This window comes from Urocitellus parryii, chromosome 7 (genome assembly GCF_045843805.1).
Source record: "Urocitellus parryii isolate mUroPar1 chromosome 7, mUroPar1.hap1, whole genome shotgun sequence".
NCBI classification, from domain to species: domain Eukaryota; kingdom Metazoa; phylum Chordata; class Mammalia; order Rodentia; family Sciuridae; genus Urocitellus; species Urocitellus parryii.
In genome coordinates this window covers 151914836-151935538 of record NC_135537.1, presented here as the reverse complement: position 1 = coordinate 151935538, position 20703 = coordinate 151914836, and the positions used below count along the sequence as shown (strand labels likewise).

The window sequence follows — 20703 nt, the reverse complement described above, 5'->3', positions numbered from 1 at the left end:
TAGCCCCTCTTCTTTCTGCTATGATACTAATGATGTAATAATGGTCATTAGATCAAGATCTTATCCAGTGTTATGCCATCTGGCTTATCCTCAGGATTACCTGCAGTTCCCATTTTACAAAAAATGACAACACAAAGATAAAGTAGCTTGCCAAGACACAGCTAAGTGATGTCAGTTTGGTTGTCAGTACTGTATAGAATACTAGAAATAGATGGCTGTTAGAATTAGAAAAACCTCATTTTATATAAGATAAAAATCATGGGTTGGGACTATGTTTCTGCTGTGTTTTCTGTATTCCCACTTTTGTACTTCTTTCTCACTGAAGCCCTCTACCCAGAAGCTCATGGTCATTGTTCACAGCATGGAGTTAACACCCTTACCTTTGCTGCTTCTTCTGCAGTGTCACGATGTCTGACCGGAAGGCAGTGATCAAGAACGCAGACATGTCTGAGGACATGCAACAAGATGCCGTCGACTGTGCCACACAGGCCATGGAGAAGTACAACATAGAGAAGGACATTGCTGCCTATATCAAGAAGGTATGCCAGGAGAGCCAAGGGTCTGAAATGGCAACTGAGCTGGGCTCTACAGAGGGCTAGAGTTGAGGACATAGGAAAATAAGGATATTCAAAGCAAACAAAACCTAGGAACTTGTGAAGCAGACAAATTAGGGAGGGAATTGAATTGACAAAGCATTCACCTTAGGAAGGTTTTTTGTTTTATAAGTTCTTAGGGCCTCATTGTTTCCCAGGCTGCCCTTGAACTTGGGATCTTTTTGCCTTGGCCTCTTTAGTCTCTGGGATTATAGGCATGCACCACTGTGCCTGACTCTTGTTTTAATTAATTAATTTATTTATTTTAAATATTTTTTTTTAGTTATAATTGGACACAATACCTTTATTTTATGTGGTGCTGAGGATCAAACCCAGTGTCTGGCTCATGCTAGGCGAGCACTCTACTGCTGAGCCACAATCCCAGCCCTTGTATTATTTTTGAGATCAGGTTTTGCTACATATCTGAGCTGGCCTTGAACTTGAGGTCCTTCTGCCTCAGCTTCCCAAGTAGCTGGGATTATAGGCAGCAGCCACCACCATACCCAGCTCACACTAGGGAGTTCTTAACAGAAGCTCTACTAGGCATGTGTATTTACATTTAGAGATAATTAGGTGACTAAGACATTGGGGAAGAATAAAACTATACAGAGAAGCTTCAGAATTAAGCATTACTGCCTTAATTTAGAACTATTCAAAATTAAGATTAAGGATATTTGAATGAATGATCATGAATAAATGTTCAGATCTCTTCATCACTTAGAGTGGGTATTATAAAGCCAGACATGGTGGCACAAACCTGTAATCCCAGTGACTGAGGCAGGAGGATTAGAACTTTGAGGCCTAGCCTCAGTATATTAATGAGGTCCTAAGCAATCTAGCAGAGACCCTTCTCAAAATGAAAAACAAAGGGCTGCAGATGTGGCTCAGTGGCTAAACACCCTGGGTTCAGTCCCTGGCACACACACACATAAAAAAGTGGGTATTATAATCTCACAATGTAGGGAGTTTTCTTTCTCTCTTTTACTTATTTTTATGTGTGCTGGGGATTGAACCCAGGTCCTCACATGTGCAAGGCAAGTGCTCTACCACTGAGCTACAGCCCCAGCCCCATCCTCTAATAAGAATGGGCTTGATATGTAGTCATCCCTTAGTTTTGGTAGGAAATTTTATCCAGGACCCCTGTCAGATATCAAAATCCACACTTCATATAAAATGGCATAGTATTTGTGTATAACGTACACGTATCTTAAATCATCTCTAGGTTACTTTAATAGCTAATATACAAGTATGCTATGTAAGTAGTTGTTCTTACTATATTGTTTAGTAGGAGATAATGACAAGAACAAAAACGTATACATGTTCAGGACAGATGTAATTTTTTTTTCTCTGAGTATTTTCCATCTGTGGTTTGTTGAATCCATGGATGCAGAATCCACAAATATGGAGGGATGACTGTATAATTTCTTAAATGGATGATTAGTATTGGAGTGATAGGTTTGGTCCCTGAAAACTTCTTAAATGAATGGGTGAAGGATATGGTTAACTCTGTGAGGAGGCACCTGCATTAAAAATAAGAAATGGCTAACTGGGTTCCCTGATTCCCAGCCAGAACATGTGTCCAGTGAAGGCATAGTCCTAATCTTTGATAATCTTAGCTCTGGCATCCCAAGAAAGTGGTAGCAGTCTGGTTCCTAACAGTAGGGTATGGTCGGTTGGTAGGGTTTCCTTGAATTTTACAGAATCTATGGATTTCCTACTGATTTGGGTGGGATGAGAAGAGGAAACTCTGGATTGTGTGTATGGATCCTGAATGGGTGCAGAACAAGATGGGGTTGCTGGTTCCTCGCTAACTAATGGCCTTTCCAGGGAGGGAAAACAGAATCCTAGAACTTTGTATCCAAAGTAATCCTTAGATTACCTGATCCAGCTTTCTTGTTTTGCTGATGATAAAAATGAGACCCAGAGAAGTAACTGACTTTCCCATATTACAGAGTTCAGGATTGAAGCTGGGTTTGATTTTCTCTTTTCCTTAGTACTTCTTGGAAAGTACCAAATCTATTCCCCAATGCTGATCATCCATTTAAAAAAATTGTAGTCAGTCTTCCGTATCTTTGGGTTCTCTCTGTATTTAGTACTTCCTGTATGGTATGGAGGCTGTGAAGAAGCCAAATGGGTTATTTGTTGAGCACCCTGTGTGATGAAGATCCCCAAGGTTAGCAGCGTTGATCCTTTCATGATAGAAGGCTACTGCCCTTTCACAGCCATGTCAGGATACATCTAGGCAGACAGCCGCAGGTTAGAGGGCTGCTTCTGATTAGCTTAGGGATTTCCTGGGTGGTTTTGTGCTCCTTGATAGAAATGAGGAAATCACCTTGATCTAATGGCTGAGGTCTTTGTTTTGGTGTACAAGCCTGCACGGTTGCTTAGCATACAGGATTGCCTTTAATGTTGATTTTTATAAAACTGCTTCCTAGTACTCCTGACCTTCAGTCCGCATTTGCTCTAATATTTTGGTTTATGGCATTTGGAAAGCTGGTTTAGTAACATGTGAGGCAGTGGGCAGCAATCTTCATTTTCCATGCTGTATTTCACTGGAGTGGTCCTTCATTCCACTAGCCTCTGATCATTTTATTGAAGAATCATAGGGTGGGCTTGGAGTGGTGTGAATGGTGTAGAATAACTAGGAGGAGAGATGATCAGAGTGTAAAGTGCTAGAAGGCTCTATAGGGAGGAATAGTGGAGCCTTTGTGATGTTCCATTATTGATGAGAGGAGGAGTGTCCTGGCCAACCTTAGAACCTGAGCTCCTGAGGTTCAGGAGCTGAGGCTGGGGGTGGGGAGGTGGTAACAACTAAATGTATGGGTGCTAGAGTTGCAGGGAGAGACTTCCATTCTGATTTCTCATCGTCCAACTACCTTAATCACCTTTCTTCTCTTCCCCTTTTCTTCTTTTTTTTTTTTTTTTTTTTTTAGGAATTTGACAAGAAATATAATCCTACCTGGCACTGTATCGTGGGCCGAAATTTTGGCAGCTACGTCACACATGAGACAAAGCACTTCATCTATTTTTACTTGGGTCAAGTTGCAATCCTCCTCTTCAAGTCAGGCTAGGTGGCCGTGGTGAAGGTGTCAGTGGCGGCGGCAGCGATGGCAAGCAGGCAGCATTGCTGGGACTGTTTTGCACTGGGGCCAACATCAGGATGTCCTCTCCAACGGCTGTGCTACTGCATGGACTGTATACTCGATTTCATGTGTATGTCGCAGTAAACAAAACCAAACTTCCTTCTGTTTAGTTGCCTGGGGAAGAAGGCTGCTTTATGTTTATTTTTCAAGACTTTAATTTTTTTTTTTTTGGTTGTATTGCACTAGGAAATCTCTCCCATCCCTCCTTATTCTCTTTCTCTCCCTATATAAAAATACAAATCCCAAAAGATGAGGAGGGCTGAGGAAAGAAATAGGTCTCTGGAGGTGGAACTAAAACTGTGCAGCTGCCTCTTCCTGGTGGTGGGTACTTCTTTGAGAGGACCAGGGAGGCTGCAGGAATACAGTGTTAGAATTGGCAAGGAGAAAGGAAAGGGATAGGAAGGAGGGTGGGGGGATTGATCTAGTACCAGGGAGACTATTCCACTGAACTGTGATTTTTTTTCTGGCTTGGGGCAGAGGGTGGGGTGGGGATGGGTTCTTTAAGGGGCCCTGTGATGTGTCTGTGGTGTGTGGGAGTGGGGAGCAGACTTGTCTTGCTGTCTTTGTCAGGATCTAAGTAAGGGCTGTGTCTTTGTGGATTACCTTATTTTATTCTTGCCAGAGATCAGGAGGATGTTGTGGGTAGGATTAGCTTGAATTTCTTTTTTTCTTTATGTTCTTTCCTGTCTGCTCCCTGCGTAGCCCTCAGTTTACTCATTCCTCTGGAGTTCTCTTAGAGCAGCCTGTTAGTTGGCTGGTAAGGGAATTTCTGGTGACTGTAGTTCTTTAGTTAGGTCTTAGCAATCAAACCAAATCAATGTCTCCCTTGATTCTCGTTTGTGTATGTGTGTGTGTGTGTGTGTGTGTGTGTGTGTGTGTGTGTGTATGGGATTGGGGTAGAGGGGAGGGAGGAGGGACAGGACAGGTGGAATCTCTAGGGGTGTATAAGTAGGAGGCACAGTTCTAAGTGGGCCTTTATGTTAAAAACCTCTGGGGTGTCTGTTGTGGGGTTGAAGACAGGTATCATCTAGCCCAGAGACTGCTTGCCTTATGGCTGTCTGCTCCTTGAGAAAGAAGGCTTTGGGAGGATCACCTAGGGCAAGATAGCCATACTGCCATCTGCCCTGGGGCTGGGTCTCAGTGGAGGGGGAAAGTGACTTTGTGGATGGTTGCAGCTTCTTGTGGGAGGTGGGAATGAAAGTAATAAAAGGCTGAGAGGGCTTCATTGGAACTTAAAGACTTGCAGTCATGAAGCCCCAGATATCAGGAGGTAAACTAAGGCCTGTGAGTAGGAGGAGATTCCAGGAAGGATGTAGGGAAATCTTGTATTGATGACATAGGAGTGGGGTAGGGGTGGGGTGGTCATTGCTGATCAAGCTGCTGATTCTCATGAATCATTCAAAACTCTCATGTGTAGGGTTGACACTGTGGGGGGTTGGGGAAATCCAACTCATTCTTTTTTGTTTGCAGTCAATTCTTGGGGCTAGTGGGGGGCAGACTTCCCTAAGCCCTAGTGTGCCGAGCTTTCTTTTTAATGTTGGCAAGGGAGGGTGGGAACTGGGGTGGTGCCTGAGTTCCCTATATCTCTTCAGTTTTGATATAAAATTGTTTGCTTTTAGTTTTTTTTTTTTTTAAATGAATGTCCAAATCTGTTTTCCCCTGCCCTCCCAGACTTTGTGTGGCCAGTTGGAACTGTCTGGTTTGTGTTCATCTCTCCCTCATTTCTGGAGCAGGGGCTAAAACCCTGCCACATCTCCTATGCTCTGCATCCACGCCTCTTTTGGACATTAAAGGTCGATTGATGCACCTCTGAGCTGTTTGGGTTTCTTTTTCTTTCTTTCTTTCTTTCTTTTTTTAATGCTGGGGATCCAACCCGGGGCCTTGCATCTGCTAGGCAAGCACTCTACCACTGAGCTGCATCTCCAGCCCCTTTGTTTGGGTTTCTTTAGGGGCGGTGGGGTAGGGGTGGGGAGTGTTGACCTGTAGGCAGTGGTACCACATGGGGTAGGGCAGGGTAGAGTACCTAGAGTGTACTGGAATGAAACTGAAGAGAACACAAGCAACAAATTCTGATTGGCTTGAAGCAGGACTTATTTGTTGAGTGGGGAGAACTAGTCAGCAGCACTCACCCATAGAGGTTCCTAGTTCCTAGTTCCTAGCTGTGGGTTGGCCAAGGAAGCCACATTGTTCATCCTTGATACAATAGTTGCTGCCTTCCCGTCAGCTGTCCTGCAGCCTGCCTGAGCATAGCTGCTTAGGAATCTTTGGTTTAAGCCCAGTCCTTTAACTCCTAGGTTCCCTGAGCCTGGACACTGCCAACTTAGCTGTCCACTTAAAATGGGAAAGCTGGGGATCCTCAAAAAGAGTCTCTTGGTGGGACCAGAGTGATTCTCTGAGTTATCCCAGGTGCTCCACCTGGGGTTTCCTGCCTCAATACCTACTCACCTCAATACCTGGAGAAGTGAGTAGTGCCAAGACTTCTGAGTGCACCCACCTTTGATCCTAAGCTATCACTGTAGGCTTACTGGCGACAATCTTTTGGAGTTATTTGTGAAAACTGATGTATTTTGTACTGTTATTTATTCACTCAAAAGCATTTTCTGAGCTCTTGAACACTTGGCTGTACAATGCTGTTCACTCATGAAAATGAGGAAAGTTCCATGCTTCTTTGGAATGTGCATTCTAGTGAGTAGAACAGAATGACACATTGATAAAACTTTCTGTTAGTGATGTTATCATGGAAATACACTTTCGAATATTGGAGGTAAGTAGATTGCCTTCAGATAGAAGTTGCTTGACTGGATCCTGAGGAGAATGCTTTATCTCTGAGGCAGTGAAGTCCTAAGGGATTAAGACAAGGGATTATAAAACCCCAACTTTTGTTATTACCTTTGCTAGTATGAGTAATTTAATAGCCAGGACCTTCTGGAGGTTTCATCTGTGATGATTGGTGTCTCTAGGACCAAAACTCATCAATTTCCTGCTGTAATCAAACAGGCAAATCCATGCCATCTGTGGACAGCGTACATTTCTGCACCAGTAGATTCATGGTGCTTGTCTGGAAGGCTAATCCTACAGGGCTTCCTGGAGGAGACGCCTCCAAACCCATGGGGCCCTGCAGGGGAAATAGGCTGTGGAATTCCTGAAGAACACAGCCTGTCAGAATTGTGGCCGTGCAGAGAGAAAGTGAGAGCATCAATATTTCTACTTACTTCATTTTCCAGTTTTTTTGGGGCTTCCATTTGGCTGAACTCTACCAAAAGGCAGATGACAGGGTTGATGCAGGGAAAAGTCTGTAAGGATCAGTCTTCCTGCCAGGGAAGAGGATGGAGAATGAAACTTTAAAAAGGAGGGCAAATGGAGACTAATCAGGAGTGGGGAGGGGTTATATGTGTTGTCAGTCTCTCTCCCCTAAACACTGGTGGCCTCTACCCTAGACCTGAGGTGTGAGGTACCTTAATCCCTCACTTTCTTGAGGTCTTAAGCATGTTTTTATCTGAGGGGCCTTTTGACATCCTGTATGAAACAGTACCTTCCACCATTACCATTAATCTTGCCCATTTCATTTTGCAGTGCTGTGACTTGAACCCAAGGCCTTACACGTGCTAGACAAACACTGTGCCACTAAGCTCCATTCCCAGTCCTTTAAAAATTTTTATTTCTAGATAGGGTCTCTCTAAATTGACCTCAAATTTGTGATCCTCCTACCTCAGCCTCCCAAGTAGCTGAGATTACAGTTGTGCACCACTGTGCCTGGTTAACATTATCCACTTCAGTTCCTCATAGCACCTGCTGACCATGCTTTTGATGTATCTTATTTATTTACTTTGTCTTCTATAACTAGGATATAAGCTCCATAAGATCATTTTTTTTTATCTGCTTTTTCTTAAACCACATACCAGCACTTGTAGGAAGTACTTATATTGATTGATCAAATGAAAAGAGAAAAGTATAGGTGCAAGCCAGGGCATCATCTCCTTTGCCCTGCGGGTCTCAGCCTTTTCTAGAGACTTCTGCCCTTTGGCTTGGTCCCTCTTGTTGCCAAAGCCCTGGGTGTTTTGTGCTGCTTGGAAAGCAGTGAGAGGGTCACTCCCAAAGTGTGGTCAAGCATCAGCCCCTTGTTTGCCAGCTATGGAAGAATTAAATAGTGTGTTCATAAAATGCATTTCAGTTTATGTCACTGAGCCCTCAAGAACATCTCGTGTGAACCTTGCCCTGCAGTCATTAGCCACATTTCAGGATAAGCAAATGGGGAAAGAGCTGGGAGTGACTTGCCAAAGTGCACATAGCTGGTCCTATTTCCAGAGCTCAGGACTGTTGTGACCCAGGAGGGTTAACTGGTGTTGGATGCCAGGGTTCTTATACTCCTTAAGATTTAGGCTTAGCTCTTTGAGTCAAATTCTGAATCCTGGTTCCACTGATGTTCCCTCTTTTGGGGCCCTGCTTTAGCAAGGCTGGAGGGGAAAATCTCTCATCACTTCTCCCCTCTACCAAGGATCAAGGACCTGCTCCTCAGGCCTCATGAGAGGGATGAATCTTCTGGTTTTAGCAAACTTCCTGAATCCTGATCTACGTGAATGCTTATATCCACTCTGCTACTGTGCCAATATAAAGAGGTTCATAAGAAAAAATAAAAAACCAGGAGAACCCCGGTTTCCTGCTTGCCTTTTTTCCCTTACGTTTTTTCAAAGGTGTGCAGCATTTATGGTGAGGCAGCTAGACATTACTGTCTTGGGCTTTCTAGAGAGAGGCCAAACAAAAAATTAGTTTTGTGGGTAGAATATAGGGCGTAGGACCTGAAAACTTGGGTTTGAGTTCCAGCTCCAACACTTCCTGTTGTATGAACATGAACAAGTAGTTTGGCTTTTCTGAGCTTCCAATTCTATCATCTGTAAAATGGAGATAACACATCTTTCCCAAAAGGGTGGTTATGAGAAATAAATGATGTCATGTATATGAAGGGCTTTGAAATTGGAAAGGGATGAGGATAAGTAAAATGAAGATATTGAGCCAGGATTGGTAGCATATGCCTGTAATCCCAGTGACTTAGAGGCTGAAGCAGGAGGATTGGAAGTTTGAGGCCAACCTCAGCTATTTAGCAAGACTGTCTCAAAATAATAAAAAAGGGCTAGGGATTGTTTTAGTCTTTTTTTTTTTTTCCTGCTGTGACCAAAAATCGGGCAAGAACAATTTTAAGAAGGAAAAGTTTATTTGGTGGCTCACGGTTTCAGAGGTCTCAGTCCCTAGACAGCTGTTTTCATTCCTCAAGGCCTGGGATGAGGTGGATCCCATGGTGAAAGAGTATAGCAGAGGAAAGCAGCTTGGAACATGGCTCCAGGAAGCAGAGAGGAGAAGTGCGCTCCATTCTTTGGTGACAAAATATATGCCAAAGGCACATCCCCAAAGACCCACCACCTCCAGCCACACCTTACCTTTCAACAGTTGTCAACCAGTTAATCCCTATCACTCGATTAATGTACTGATTAGGTTAAGGCTTTCAAAATCGTATCATTTTACCTCAATCCTCTTGCATTGTCTTGTACATGAGTGTTTGGGGAACACCTCATATCTAAACCACAATAGGGATGCAGCTTAGTGGTAAAGCAACCCTGGGTTCAATCCCCAGTACCAAATAAATAAAGATATTATTTATGAGGGTTTTTAATAAAGTTTGGGGAAAGAGTAAAGGATTCTGGGAAGTCAAATACCCTAAATCTCCCCTCGAACCCAATTGGGCCAGCCGTTTCCCTTCCTGCCTAATTGTGCATGTTATAGGAAAGGGAATTAAAGACCAGACATGGAAACAAACTTACTTAAGGTTACATGAATGTTTGGACAACTGGGATGTAGAACTCAGTCTTCTGATTCCCAGGCTAGGTTCGATTCTGGTTGGAGATGGCAGAAGAGAACTATCAGTAGGTTCTGTGCTCCCTATTGAACTCTGGAGGACCCTGTCCTTGGTGGTGTTGTACAATTGAGTAGATTCTAGCATACACACCAACTTGTGTAGCCATGCCCACTATCCAGTTCCAGACATTTTTATTAGTGCTTCCCTCCCAAACAAACAAGAAATTCTGTGCCTATTGGTAGTCATTTCTCAATTCTTCTTTCCCCCTCAGCCTCTGGAAACGGTTAATCTACATTTTGTCTCTGAATTTGCTTATTATGACATTTCCATAAATAGAATCATACAATATGTGACCTTTGGTGTCTGGCTTCTTCCACTTAGCATGTTTCCAAGATTAATTTGTTGTAGCATCTATCAGTACTCCATTTTTTTCTGGCCAACTAATATTCCATTATATGGCTACAAATACATTTGGTTTATTCATCAGTTGAAGGACATTTTACGCATTATTGCCAATAATGCTGCTATGAAAACGCATGTGCACATTTTTGCATAGACATATGTTTTCATATCTCAGGGGGCATCTTTTAAATGTCAATTTACTGCGTTGGGGTTGTAGCTCAGTAGTAGAGCGCTTGCCTAGCATGTGGGAGCCACTAAGTTTGATCCTCAGCACCACATATAATTAAAATAAATAAATAAAAGTTCATTAACAACAACAACAAAGTGTCAATTTACTTTTAAAAAGTCTACACTGAAGGGCTGGGGATGTGGCTCAAGCAGTAGCGCGCTTGCCTGGCATGCCGGGGTGTTGGGTTCAATCCTCAGGACCACATAAAAATAAAAGATGTTGTGTCCACTGAAAACTAAAAAATAAATATTAAAAAAATTCTCTCTAAAAAAATAAAAATCTACACTGAGATTGGCAAATGTTTTCTATAAAGAGTCAGATAGTAAATATTTTAGGCCTCATGGGCCATATAACATGTATATAGTTCTTGTAACTACTGAACTCTGCTAATGTAGCGAAGAAGCAGCTTTAGATGATAAGTTCCAATAAAACTATTTAAATGGGCAATGGGCCAGGTTTGACTGTGGACCATAGTGTGCCGACCCTAATCTAGGAGATAAAACAGTTACATGACTCAATATTCTGAAGGTACAGAAAGTGAATTCTCCCTCCTACCTGTGTCCCTCAGCCACTGGGTTTCCCTTCTTAGAAGCAATTGATGTTAGGAGACTTTGTGTCTTCTTTTAGACAGTTGATAAATGAGCATATTTTAAAGTCACTCTGTAATGTTCCAGTGTGTTACAGATAATTTAACACAAAAGGACCAAATCTGAAAGATGAAACAGTATTTGAGAAATATGACTCTGAACTCCCCATTTTGCCATTTTGCTCTTCCATCAGAAATATCTTTGGAACTCCCAGGATTTGCCCAGTAGTTCTGAGGCCATGAAAATGTCTGATAATCTCTTTTGGCTCAAAAAGGCTACAAGGTTTTCTCTGATGGTTTGTTTATTTGAGTATCAGAGTTCAGTAGTATATCTTTTTTTTTTTTTTTTTTTTTTTTTGCTACTAGGGATTTAACCCAAGTTCCCCGCACACCCTTTTTATTTTTTAAGTTTGAGACAGAGTTTTGCTAAGTTGCTGAGGTTCACTTCCAACTTGAGATCTTTCTATCTCAGCCTTCTGAGTCACTGGGATTATAGCAGGAGATCTGTCTTGTGTATCAATCATCTGTCTAGTTTTTTAAAACATTTAAATTTTTAATTTTTTCATTTTTTTAATGTGATGCTGAGAATCAAACACAGGGCCTCATGCATGCCAGACAAGTACTCCACCTCTGAGCTACAGTCCCAGCCCCATCTAGTTTTTTTTTTTTTTATTGGTTGTTCATAACATTACATAGTTCTTAATACATCATATTACATGGTTTGATTCAAGTGGATTATGAACTCCCGCTTTTACCCCGTATACAAATTGCTGTATCACATCAGTTTCCCTTCCATTGATTGACATATTGCCTTTCTAGTGTCTGATGTATTCTGCTGTCTGTCCTATTGTCTACTATCCCCCCTCCCCTCCCCTCCCCTTTTCTCTCTCTACCCCTTCTACTGTAAATCATGTCTTCCATTTGTATTCTCTTGACTTACCCCTCCTTACCTCTTATATGACATTTTGTATAACCCTGAGGATCGCCTTCCATTTCCATGCAATTTCCCTTCTCACTCCCTTTCCCTCCCACCTCTCATCCCTGTTTACTGTAAATATTCTTCTCAAGCTCTTCGTCCCTACCCTGTCCTTGTTTACACCCCTTATATCAAAGGAGTCATTTGGTATTTGTTTTTTAAAGATTGACTAGCTTCACTTAGCATAATCTGCTCTAATGCCATCCATTTCCCTCCAAATTCTATAATTTTGTCATTTTTTAATGCAGAGTAATACTCCATAGTGTATAAATGCCACATTTTTTTTATCCATTCATCTATTGAAGGGCATCTAGGCTGGTTCCACAGTCTTGCTATCGTGAATTGAGCTGCTATGAACATCGATGTAGCAGTGTCCCTGTAGCATGCTCTTGTTAGGGCTTTAGGGAATAGACCGAGAAGGGGAATAGCTGGGTCAAATGGTGGTTCCATTCCCAGCTTTCCGAGAAATCTCCATACTGCTTTCCAAATTGGCTGCACCAATTTGCAGTCCCACCAGCAATGAACAAGAGTGCCCTTTTCCCCGCATCCTCTCCAGCACTTATTGTTGTTTGACTTCCTAATGGCTGCCAGTCTTACTGGAGTGAGATGGTATCTTAGGGTAGTTTTGATTTGCATTTCTCTGACTGCTAGCGATGGTGAGCATTTTTTCATGTACTTGTTGATTGATTGTATGTCCTCCTCTGAGAAGTGTCTGTTCAGGTCCTTGGCCCATTTATTGATTGGGTTATTTGTTATCTTATTGTCTAATTTTTTGAGTTCTTTGTATATTCTGGTTATTAGGGCTCTATCTGAAGTGTGTGGAGTAAAGATTTGTTCCCAGGATGTAGGCTCCCTATTTATCTCTCTTATTGTTTCTTTTGCTGAGAAAAAACTTTTTAGTTTGAGTAAGTCCCATTTGTTGATTCTATTTGTTAACTCTAGCGCTATGGGTGTCCTATTGAGGAATTTGGAGCCCGATCCCACAGCGTGTAGATCATAACCAACTTTTTCTTCTATCAGATGCCGTGTCTCTGATTTAATATCAAGCTCCTTGATCCATTTTGAGTTAACTTTTGTGCACGGCGAGAGATAGGGATTCAGATTCATTTTGGTGCAAATAGATTTCCAGTTTTCCCAGCACCATTTGTTGAAGATGCTATCCTTCCTCCATTGCATGCTTTTAGCCCCTTTATCAAAAATAAGATAGTTGTAGTTTTGTGGATTGGTTACTGTGTCCTCTATTCTGTACCATTGGTCCACCCGCCTGTTTTGGTACCAGTACCATGCTGTTTTTGTTACTATTGCTCTGTAGTATAGTTTGAAGTCTGGTATCGCTATACCGCCTGATTCACACTTCCTGCTTAGTATTGTTTTTGCTATTCTGGGTCTTTTATTATTCCATATGAATTTCATGATTCTTTTATCTATTTCTACAAGATATGCTGTTGGGATTTTGATTGGCATTGCATTGAACTTATAGAGAACTTTTGGTAATATCGCCATTTTGATGATGTTAGTTCTGCCTATCCATGAGCAGGGTATGTTTTTCCATCTTCTAAGGTCTTCTTCTATGTCTTTCTTTAGGGTTCTGTAATTTTCATTGTATAAATCTTTCACCTCTTTTGTTAGGTTGATTCCCAAGTATTTTATTTTTTGGGGGGATATTGTGAATGGAGTAGTTGTCCTCATTTCCGTTTCAGAGGATTTGTCGCTGATATACAGGAATGCCTTTGATTTATGCGTGTTGATCTTATATCCTGCCACTTTGCTGAATTCATTTATTAGCTCTAATAGCTTCTTTGTAGACCCTTTTGGGTCTGCTAGGTATAGAATCATATCATCTGCAAATAGTGATAATTTAAGTTCTTCTTTTCCTATTTTTATGCCTTTAATTTCTTTTGACTGTCTAATTGCTCTGGCCAGTGTTTTGAGGACTATGTTGAACAGAAGTGGTGAGAGAGGGCATCCCTGTCTTGTACCAGATCTTAGAGGGAATGCCTTCAATTTTTCTCCATTTAGAATGATGCTGGCCTGTGGCTTATCATAGATTGCTTTTACAATGTTGAGGTATGATCCTGTTATCCCTAATTTTTCTAGCGTTTTGAACATAAAGGGATGCTGTACTTTGTCGAATGCTTTTTCTGCATCTATTGAGATGATCATATGGTTCTTATTTTTAAGTCTATTGATGTGGTGAATAACATTTATTGATTTCCGTATATTAAACCAGCCTTGCATCCCAGGGATGAATCCTACTTGATCATGATGTATAATTTTTTTGATATGTATTTGAATCCGATTCGCCAGAATTTTATTGAGGATTTTTGCATCAAGGTTCATTAGAGATATTGGTCTGTAGTTTTCCTTCTTTGATGTGTCTTTGTCTGGTTTCGGAATCAGGGTGATGTTGGCCTCGTAGAATGAATTTGGAAGTTCTCCCTCTTTTTCTATTTCCTGAAATAGCTTGAAAAGTATTGGTGTTAGTTCCTCTTTAAAGGTTTTGTAAAACTCTGCTGTATACCCATCCGGTCCTGGGCTTTTCTTAGTTGGTAGTCTTTTGATGGTTTCTTCTATTTCCTCTATTGTTATTGGTCTGTTTAGGTTGTCTATATCCTCCTGGCTCAATCTGGGCAGATCATAGGACTCAAGGAATTTATCTATGCCTTCACTATCTTCTATTTTATTGGAGTATAAGGATTCAAAGTAATTTCTGATTATCTTCTGTATTTCTGAAGTGTCTGTTGTGATATTGCCTTTTTCATCCCGTATGCTAGTAATTTGGGTTCTCTCTCTTCTTCTCTTCGTTAGCATGGCTAAGGGTCTGTCAATTTTATTTATTTTTTCAAAGAACCAGCTTTTAGTTTTGTCAATTTTTTCAATTGTTTCTTTTGTTTCAATTTCATTAATTTCAGCTCTGATTTTAATTATTTCTTGCCTTCTACTTCTTTTGCTGTTGTTTTGCTCTTCTTTTTCTAGGATTTTGAGATGAAGTATGAGATCATTTATTTGTTGGTTTTTTCTTTTTTTGAGGAATGAACTCCAAGCAATGAATTTTCCTCTTAGAACTGCTTTCAATGTGTCCCATAGATTCCGATATGTTGTGTCTGTGTTTTCATTTAACTCTAGGAATTTTTTAATTTCCTCCTTGATGTCTTCTAAAACCCATTGATCACTCAGCAACCTATTGTTCATTCTCCAGGTGATGCTTGCTTTTTCCTTTCTTCTTTTATCATTGATTTTCAGTTTCATTCCATTATGATCAGATAAGATGCATGGTATTATCTCTACCCCTTTGTATTGTCTAAGAGTTGCCCTGTGACATAGTATATGGTCTATTTTTGAGAAGGTTCCATGTGCTGCTGAGAAAAAAGTGTAGCTACTTGATGTTGGGTGGTATAGTCTATATATGTCAATTAAGTCTAGGTTGTTAATTGTGTTATTGAGTTCTATAGTTTCCTTGTTTAACTTTTGTTTGGAAGATCTGTCCAGTGGTGAGAGAGGTGTGTTGAAGTCTCCCATGATTATTGTATGTTGGTCTATTAGACTCTTGAACTTGAGAAGAGTTTGCTTGATGAATACAGCTGCACCATTATTTGGGGCATATATATTTATGATTGTTATGTCTTGTTGGTGTATGGTTCCCTTGAGCAGTATGAAGTGTCCTTCTATATCCCTTTTGATTAGCTTTGGCTTGAAATCTATTTTATTAGATATGAGTATGGACACTCCTGCTTGTTTCCGCGGTCCATATGAGTGATATGATTTTTCCCAACCTTTCACCTTCAGTCTATGTATATCTTTTCCTATCAAATGCGTCTCCTGTAGACAGCATATTGTTGGGTCTTGTTTTTTGATCCATTCTACTAGCCTGTGTCTCTTAATTGGTGAGTTTAAGCCATTAACATTTAGGGTTATTATTGAGATATGGTTTGTTCTTCTATCCATATTTGTTTATTGATGTTACTAAACCTGATTTGTTATCCTCTTTGACTACTTTCCCCCCTTTACTGTCCTACCTCCCATTGTTGGTTTTCAATGTTGTTTTCCATTTCCTCTTCCTGTAATGTTTTGCCAAGGATTTTTTGAAGAGATGGTTTTCTAGCTGCGAATTCTTTTAACTTTTGTTTATTGTGGAAGGTTTTAATTTCATCTTCTAACCTGAAGCTTAATTTCGCCGGATACACGATTCTTGGTTGGAGCCCATTGTCTTTCAGTGTTTGAAATATGTTATTCCAGGATCTTCTAGCTTTCAGAGTCTGTGTTGAGAGATCAGCTGTTATCCTGATTGGTTTACCCCTAAATGTAATCTGCTTTCTTTCTCTTGCAGCTTTTAAAATTCTCTCCTTATTCTGTATGTTGGACATCTTCATTATAATGTGTCTAGGTGTGGATCTCTTATGATTTTGCACATTCGGCGTCCTGTAGGCTTCTAGGATTTGGGATTCTGTCTCAATCTTCAATTCTGGGAAGTTTTCTCGTATTATTTCACTGAATAGACTGTTTATTCCTTTGGAATGGAGCTCTGTGCCTTCCTGTATCCCAATGACTCTTAAATTTGGTCTTTTGATATTGTCCCATAATTCTTGGATGTTCTGCTCATGGTTTCTTAGCAGACTTGCTGAGCTGTCTATGTTCTTTTCCAGTTGAAATACTTTGTCTTCATTGTCTGATGTTCTCTCTTCTAAGTGATCTACTCTGCTGGTAGTATTCTCAATTGAGTTTTTAAGTTGGTTTATTGTTTCCTGCATTTCTAGAATTTCAATTTGTTTGTTTTTTATTACCTCTATCTCCCTGTGAAATTGATCTTTTACTTCCTGGATTTGTTTGTCAATGTGATCTTTCATTGTCTGATTTTGCTGTCTCATGTCTTCCTTGAGACTCCAGATCATCTGAAGCATATATATCCTGAACTCTTTATCTGATATTCCATCTGTTGCAGCTATTACCTCTTCTAAAGTTGAGTTGACCTGCATTGCTTGTGGTCCTTTCTTTCCTTGTCTTTTCATACTGCTCACGTTTCTTTCTGCTTGGTGCAACTGTTGTGTTTTGAAATTTACCCCCTATTTATTTATGTTGCTCTTGTATACTTGAAAAGTCTCCCTTGCAGGTGCGGGCGGCGGCTGTGCCCCTACTCCAATTGGGGTGACGTGTCTACCACGCTGGCGGCTCTCTGGGCCTGTTCCGGGAGTGGAAGGCGGCTCTGCTCTGTCCCTATTCCAATTGGGGTGTCGTGACTACAATGCTGGCAGGTCGCTGGGCCTGTTCCGGGCGTGGGCGGTGGGCTTGGCTGGCGGGATTCCACCTAATGGCAGTCCCTAACCTCCCTGCTTGCTAATTAATGGCTTCTCTGAGGCCCCACGCCTTCTGTAGCTGCGGGGCAGGCTGCGCGAATCAGTTGGCCTGGATCTCCGGGGTCCTGCTGCTGGCTGTTTTGATGTTGCAAGCTGTTGGAGAGTGGTGGTGTATTCTTCAGCTTTCCCGGATGGTGGCCGCTGACTGCCTGGATGGAGTGTCCGCTGTTTTGATGTTGCACTCTGAAGGAGAGTGGCGGTGTATCCTTCAGCTTTCCTGGATGGTGGTCGCTGACTGCCTCGGTGGAGTGTCCGCTGTGGGGGATGGGACTGTACCGCTTCCTTCCCCTTCTGAGATCCCGTGCTCGGCCCAAGGGTCCGTGTGGGCTTGGCTGGTGGGATTCCACCTAATGGCCTTCCCTAACCTCCCTGCTTGCCAATTAATGGCTTCACTGAGGCGCCACGCCTTCTGTAGCCGCAGGGCAGGCCACGGGAATCAGTTGGCCTGGATCTCCGGGGCCCTGCTGCAGGCTGCTGGGATCCCTGGCACTCTATCACTTTGATTTTTTCTGCTTGCCCCTCCCCCAGCGCTGGCTAGCCAGGTTTCATTTTGGCTGCTACTGGGAGGAGGGGTTGGAGGTCAGGTGTCTCTGGTTTCCCCCTAGTCTGTATGGATAAATTTTTTAATATTTATTTTTTTTTAGTTTTCGGCGGACACAACATCTTTGTTTGTATGTGGTGCTGAGGATCGAACCCGGGCCACATGCATGCCAGGCGAGCATGCTACCGCTTGAGCCACATCCCCAGCCCAAGATCATCTTTTTTTTTACCCACTTTTTCCAAAGTAGTTGTTTACCTTTGTGATTGTGTGGCTGACTGGGAGCTGGGACTTGCGATTACAACCCAGCATCAAAAAAGAATATCAGAACACATATCCCTAGCCCAAGAAAAGATCAAAATTCAAAATTTGAAATATGGCTTATACCAAATGTGTGTTCCTTTTGCACCATTGATAAATTGTAGGTGGAACTATCATAAGTTGGAAATTATCTGCACTCTGTCCCCCCATCCCCCCCCCCCTCTCTCTCTCTCTTTGTGGTCCTGGGGATTGAACCCAGGAGTGCTCTACCACTGAATTACATTCTCAGCTCTTTTTTTTTTTTTTTTTTTTTCAGTCAGGGCCTTGCTAAATTGCTGAGGCTGGCCCCAAACTTGTGATCCTCCTGCCTTAGCCTCCTGAGTAGCTGGGATTATAATCATGTGCTCCTGGCTAGTTCCCTGTCATCTTGATTAGAGTTGATCTGTGTAGCTAAAAGAACATTGCAGATCTGATGGCATGTGACTCTAGGTCACAAAAGACATTTTGGTTTCTATTGTGCTTTCTTTCTTCTTTACAATCTTTATTTTGTTTATTTATTTTTATGTGGTGCTGAGGATTGAACCCAGTGCCTCACACATGCTAGGTAAGCGCTCTTCCACTGAGCCACAACTCTAGTCCCTATACTGTGAGTTCTTTTTCTGAGAGAAGCCAACTACCACATTGTGAGTTATTTAAGCATTCTAGATAGGGATAAACTTGTCAGATAGCACAAGACATCTAGCTACATTTGCATTTCAGAAAACAACGAGTAATTTTTTTCATGTAAGTATGTTCCATGCAATATTTGGGATACACTTATACTAAAATTGTTTGTTGTTTACCTGAAATGCAAGTTTAACTGAGCATTCTGTATTTTTATTTGCATTTTATGACAACCTTAGATGGAGAGAAGCAGACCTGTCATCAGCCAGTGCTGCCTCTTCATGTGAATGAGACATTTGAGAGGCTACATCAAACCTGTGAGACAATAAATGTTTGTGTTTCAACTGGCCAAATTTTGGAATACTTTGTTATATAGCAATAGATAACTAATACATCATGTTTGTAAGGATTTGTTTGAAGATGGAAATGTACTTGAAACATCTAGCACATAGTAGGACCCTATAATAATGGTAGCAAATATAAGCAGGAACAATATGTCCCAAGTCCAGAGATTGTCTCTGTGGAGACCAGAGATAAAGAGAAGGGAGACTCAGAACATGACCTCAACAAAGAGCCCTCCTTAAGTCCCTCATCCTGGAGAAAGAGGACACAGACATAAATACACACTTTCTTGTCCCCTATTTCTACACTTAACTCCCTTAAGGGTGCTATTTCTCTGTGCACAGCATGGAGTTACATAAATATTGCTTATATAATATGAAATGAATATGTAACTAATAACTTTATATAACAAAATATGAGTTATATACATACTTCTTAATATGTGTATGCCCTGAGGGCAAAGCCTTTTCTTATTTACTTCTGCACATCTAACTCAGTGCCCTGCACACAGCAGGTGCTCAATGCACATCTGTGAAAAGAACAACAACAAATAATACTAATAATAATGTGGGTAACAGCTATGAAACTTAATAGCCGCATATGTTGACCAACCTCACTTCTAGAAACCCATCCAGAAAGAGGAGTGGGAGAGAGAACCACATGTCTGAGGAGGTTGAAAACAACCTGACTGCCATCAATAGGGGAGTGAGTAAATCAAGCTGCACCCCTCCTCTGGAATATTATAAAGCTCTTCAAAAAGAACAAGGTGAGGGTCTGTATCCATCCAGCTGAAAGGTTAAAATGATTTTAGCTAAGATAGCAAGTAGCAGAGACCTGTGTGGGCATGATCTTCTATCGTCAAAGACCAAATCACCCTGTAAATCCAGAAGAGTGTTTGAATACGGCTGTGTTTGTATGGAACAGGGACGAGGGGACAGCCTATATGGAAGGGTAGGGTGACTAATTACCTCTCAGTATATGGTTGTCTCATTGGATGCAAAGAGCATAAATTACTTTCATGATCTTTTCAAGAGTTTGGTAAAATTCTAAAGAAAACTAGTGGTGAAACCTTGTGTCTAATGTTGTCACCTCCAGTCTCCTGATAGTGGATCCTGGAGGTTCCATCAGTGAGTCAGATGAAAGGAAGGTGGGCCCACTTTACCCTCAGTCTTGAGGACTGCCACCTTCTTGCCTTCCCGATTTACTCAGGTGAGAATCTTCTTCAGGGAACAGTCCCCCTGCCTGCGGGGAAGCCTGGGTATGAGAGAAGCGATCACCTTTCTCCTGCTCGGCATCTGTCCCAGGAATGACCCCTTTCTCTAAAGTGTTCTTTAAAGGGAGAGCCCTTTTCCATTCAAAAGAAAAAGTGTCCTTGGTTTCTGCCCCTTCCTCAGGGAAAGGAAATAGGATCAGCATGACTCCAATCTGACTGTGCAATCCTTTTAGAAGGGAAAATTTTCCAGGGACTCCTGTGTTGATTTTGTTCTGATGTTACTTAGCTGTGTATACACATAAACCAGGTATAAATATATGCATATTGCTCTTATGTGGCTATCAAGCTAGAAGCAAATTTACAAATTAAGTACAAAGAGAATTGCAAAGATGATAAAATTCAAACAAACAACACTAATGAATTTTTTTCCTCATTCTTTCTGTATCTAAGTCACACTCCAGTGAGGAACGAGTGCCTGCCACCAGCCACAGTGCCAGCCCCCCTGGGCATGCAGTGCTGGCTGTATCAGATGGATCGCTCATTTCCCCCCCACTTTCC

At 41.6% G+C, this 20703-nt stretch overlaps 1 protein-coding gene across 1 annotated transcript; it reads left to right on the top strand.

Annotated features, from left to right (window-relative positions):
* The first annotated feature begins 407 nt into the window (after positions 1 to 407).
* Dynll2 (dynein light chain LC8-type 2) lies at positions 408 to 5549 on the top strand. The gene is made up of 2 exons (XM_026407341.2): positions 408 to 539; positions 3527 to 5549. The coding sequence occupies exons 1-2, from the start codon at positions 408 to 410 to the stop codon at positions 3662 to 3664; spliced, it is 270 nt and encodes an 89-aa protein (XP_026263126.1). The 3' UTR covers positions 3665 to 5549.
* Positions 5550 to 20703: the final 15154 nt, after the last annotated feature.

What these genes read in the sequence shown, in the direction of transcription:
- Dynll2 (XM_026407341.2), top strand. Translation starts at nt 408, where the DNA reads ATGTCTGACCGGAAGGCAGTGATCAAGAACGCAGACATGTCTGAGGAC. An exon ending in TTGCTGCCTATATCAAGAAG is followed by an intron (nt 540 to 3,526) that starts GTATGCCAGGAG and finishes TTTTTTTTTTAG; the next exon opens with GAATTTGACAAGAAATATAA.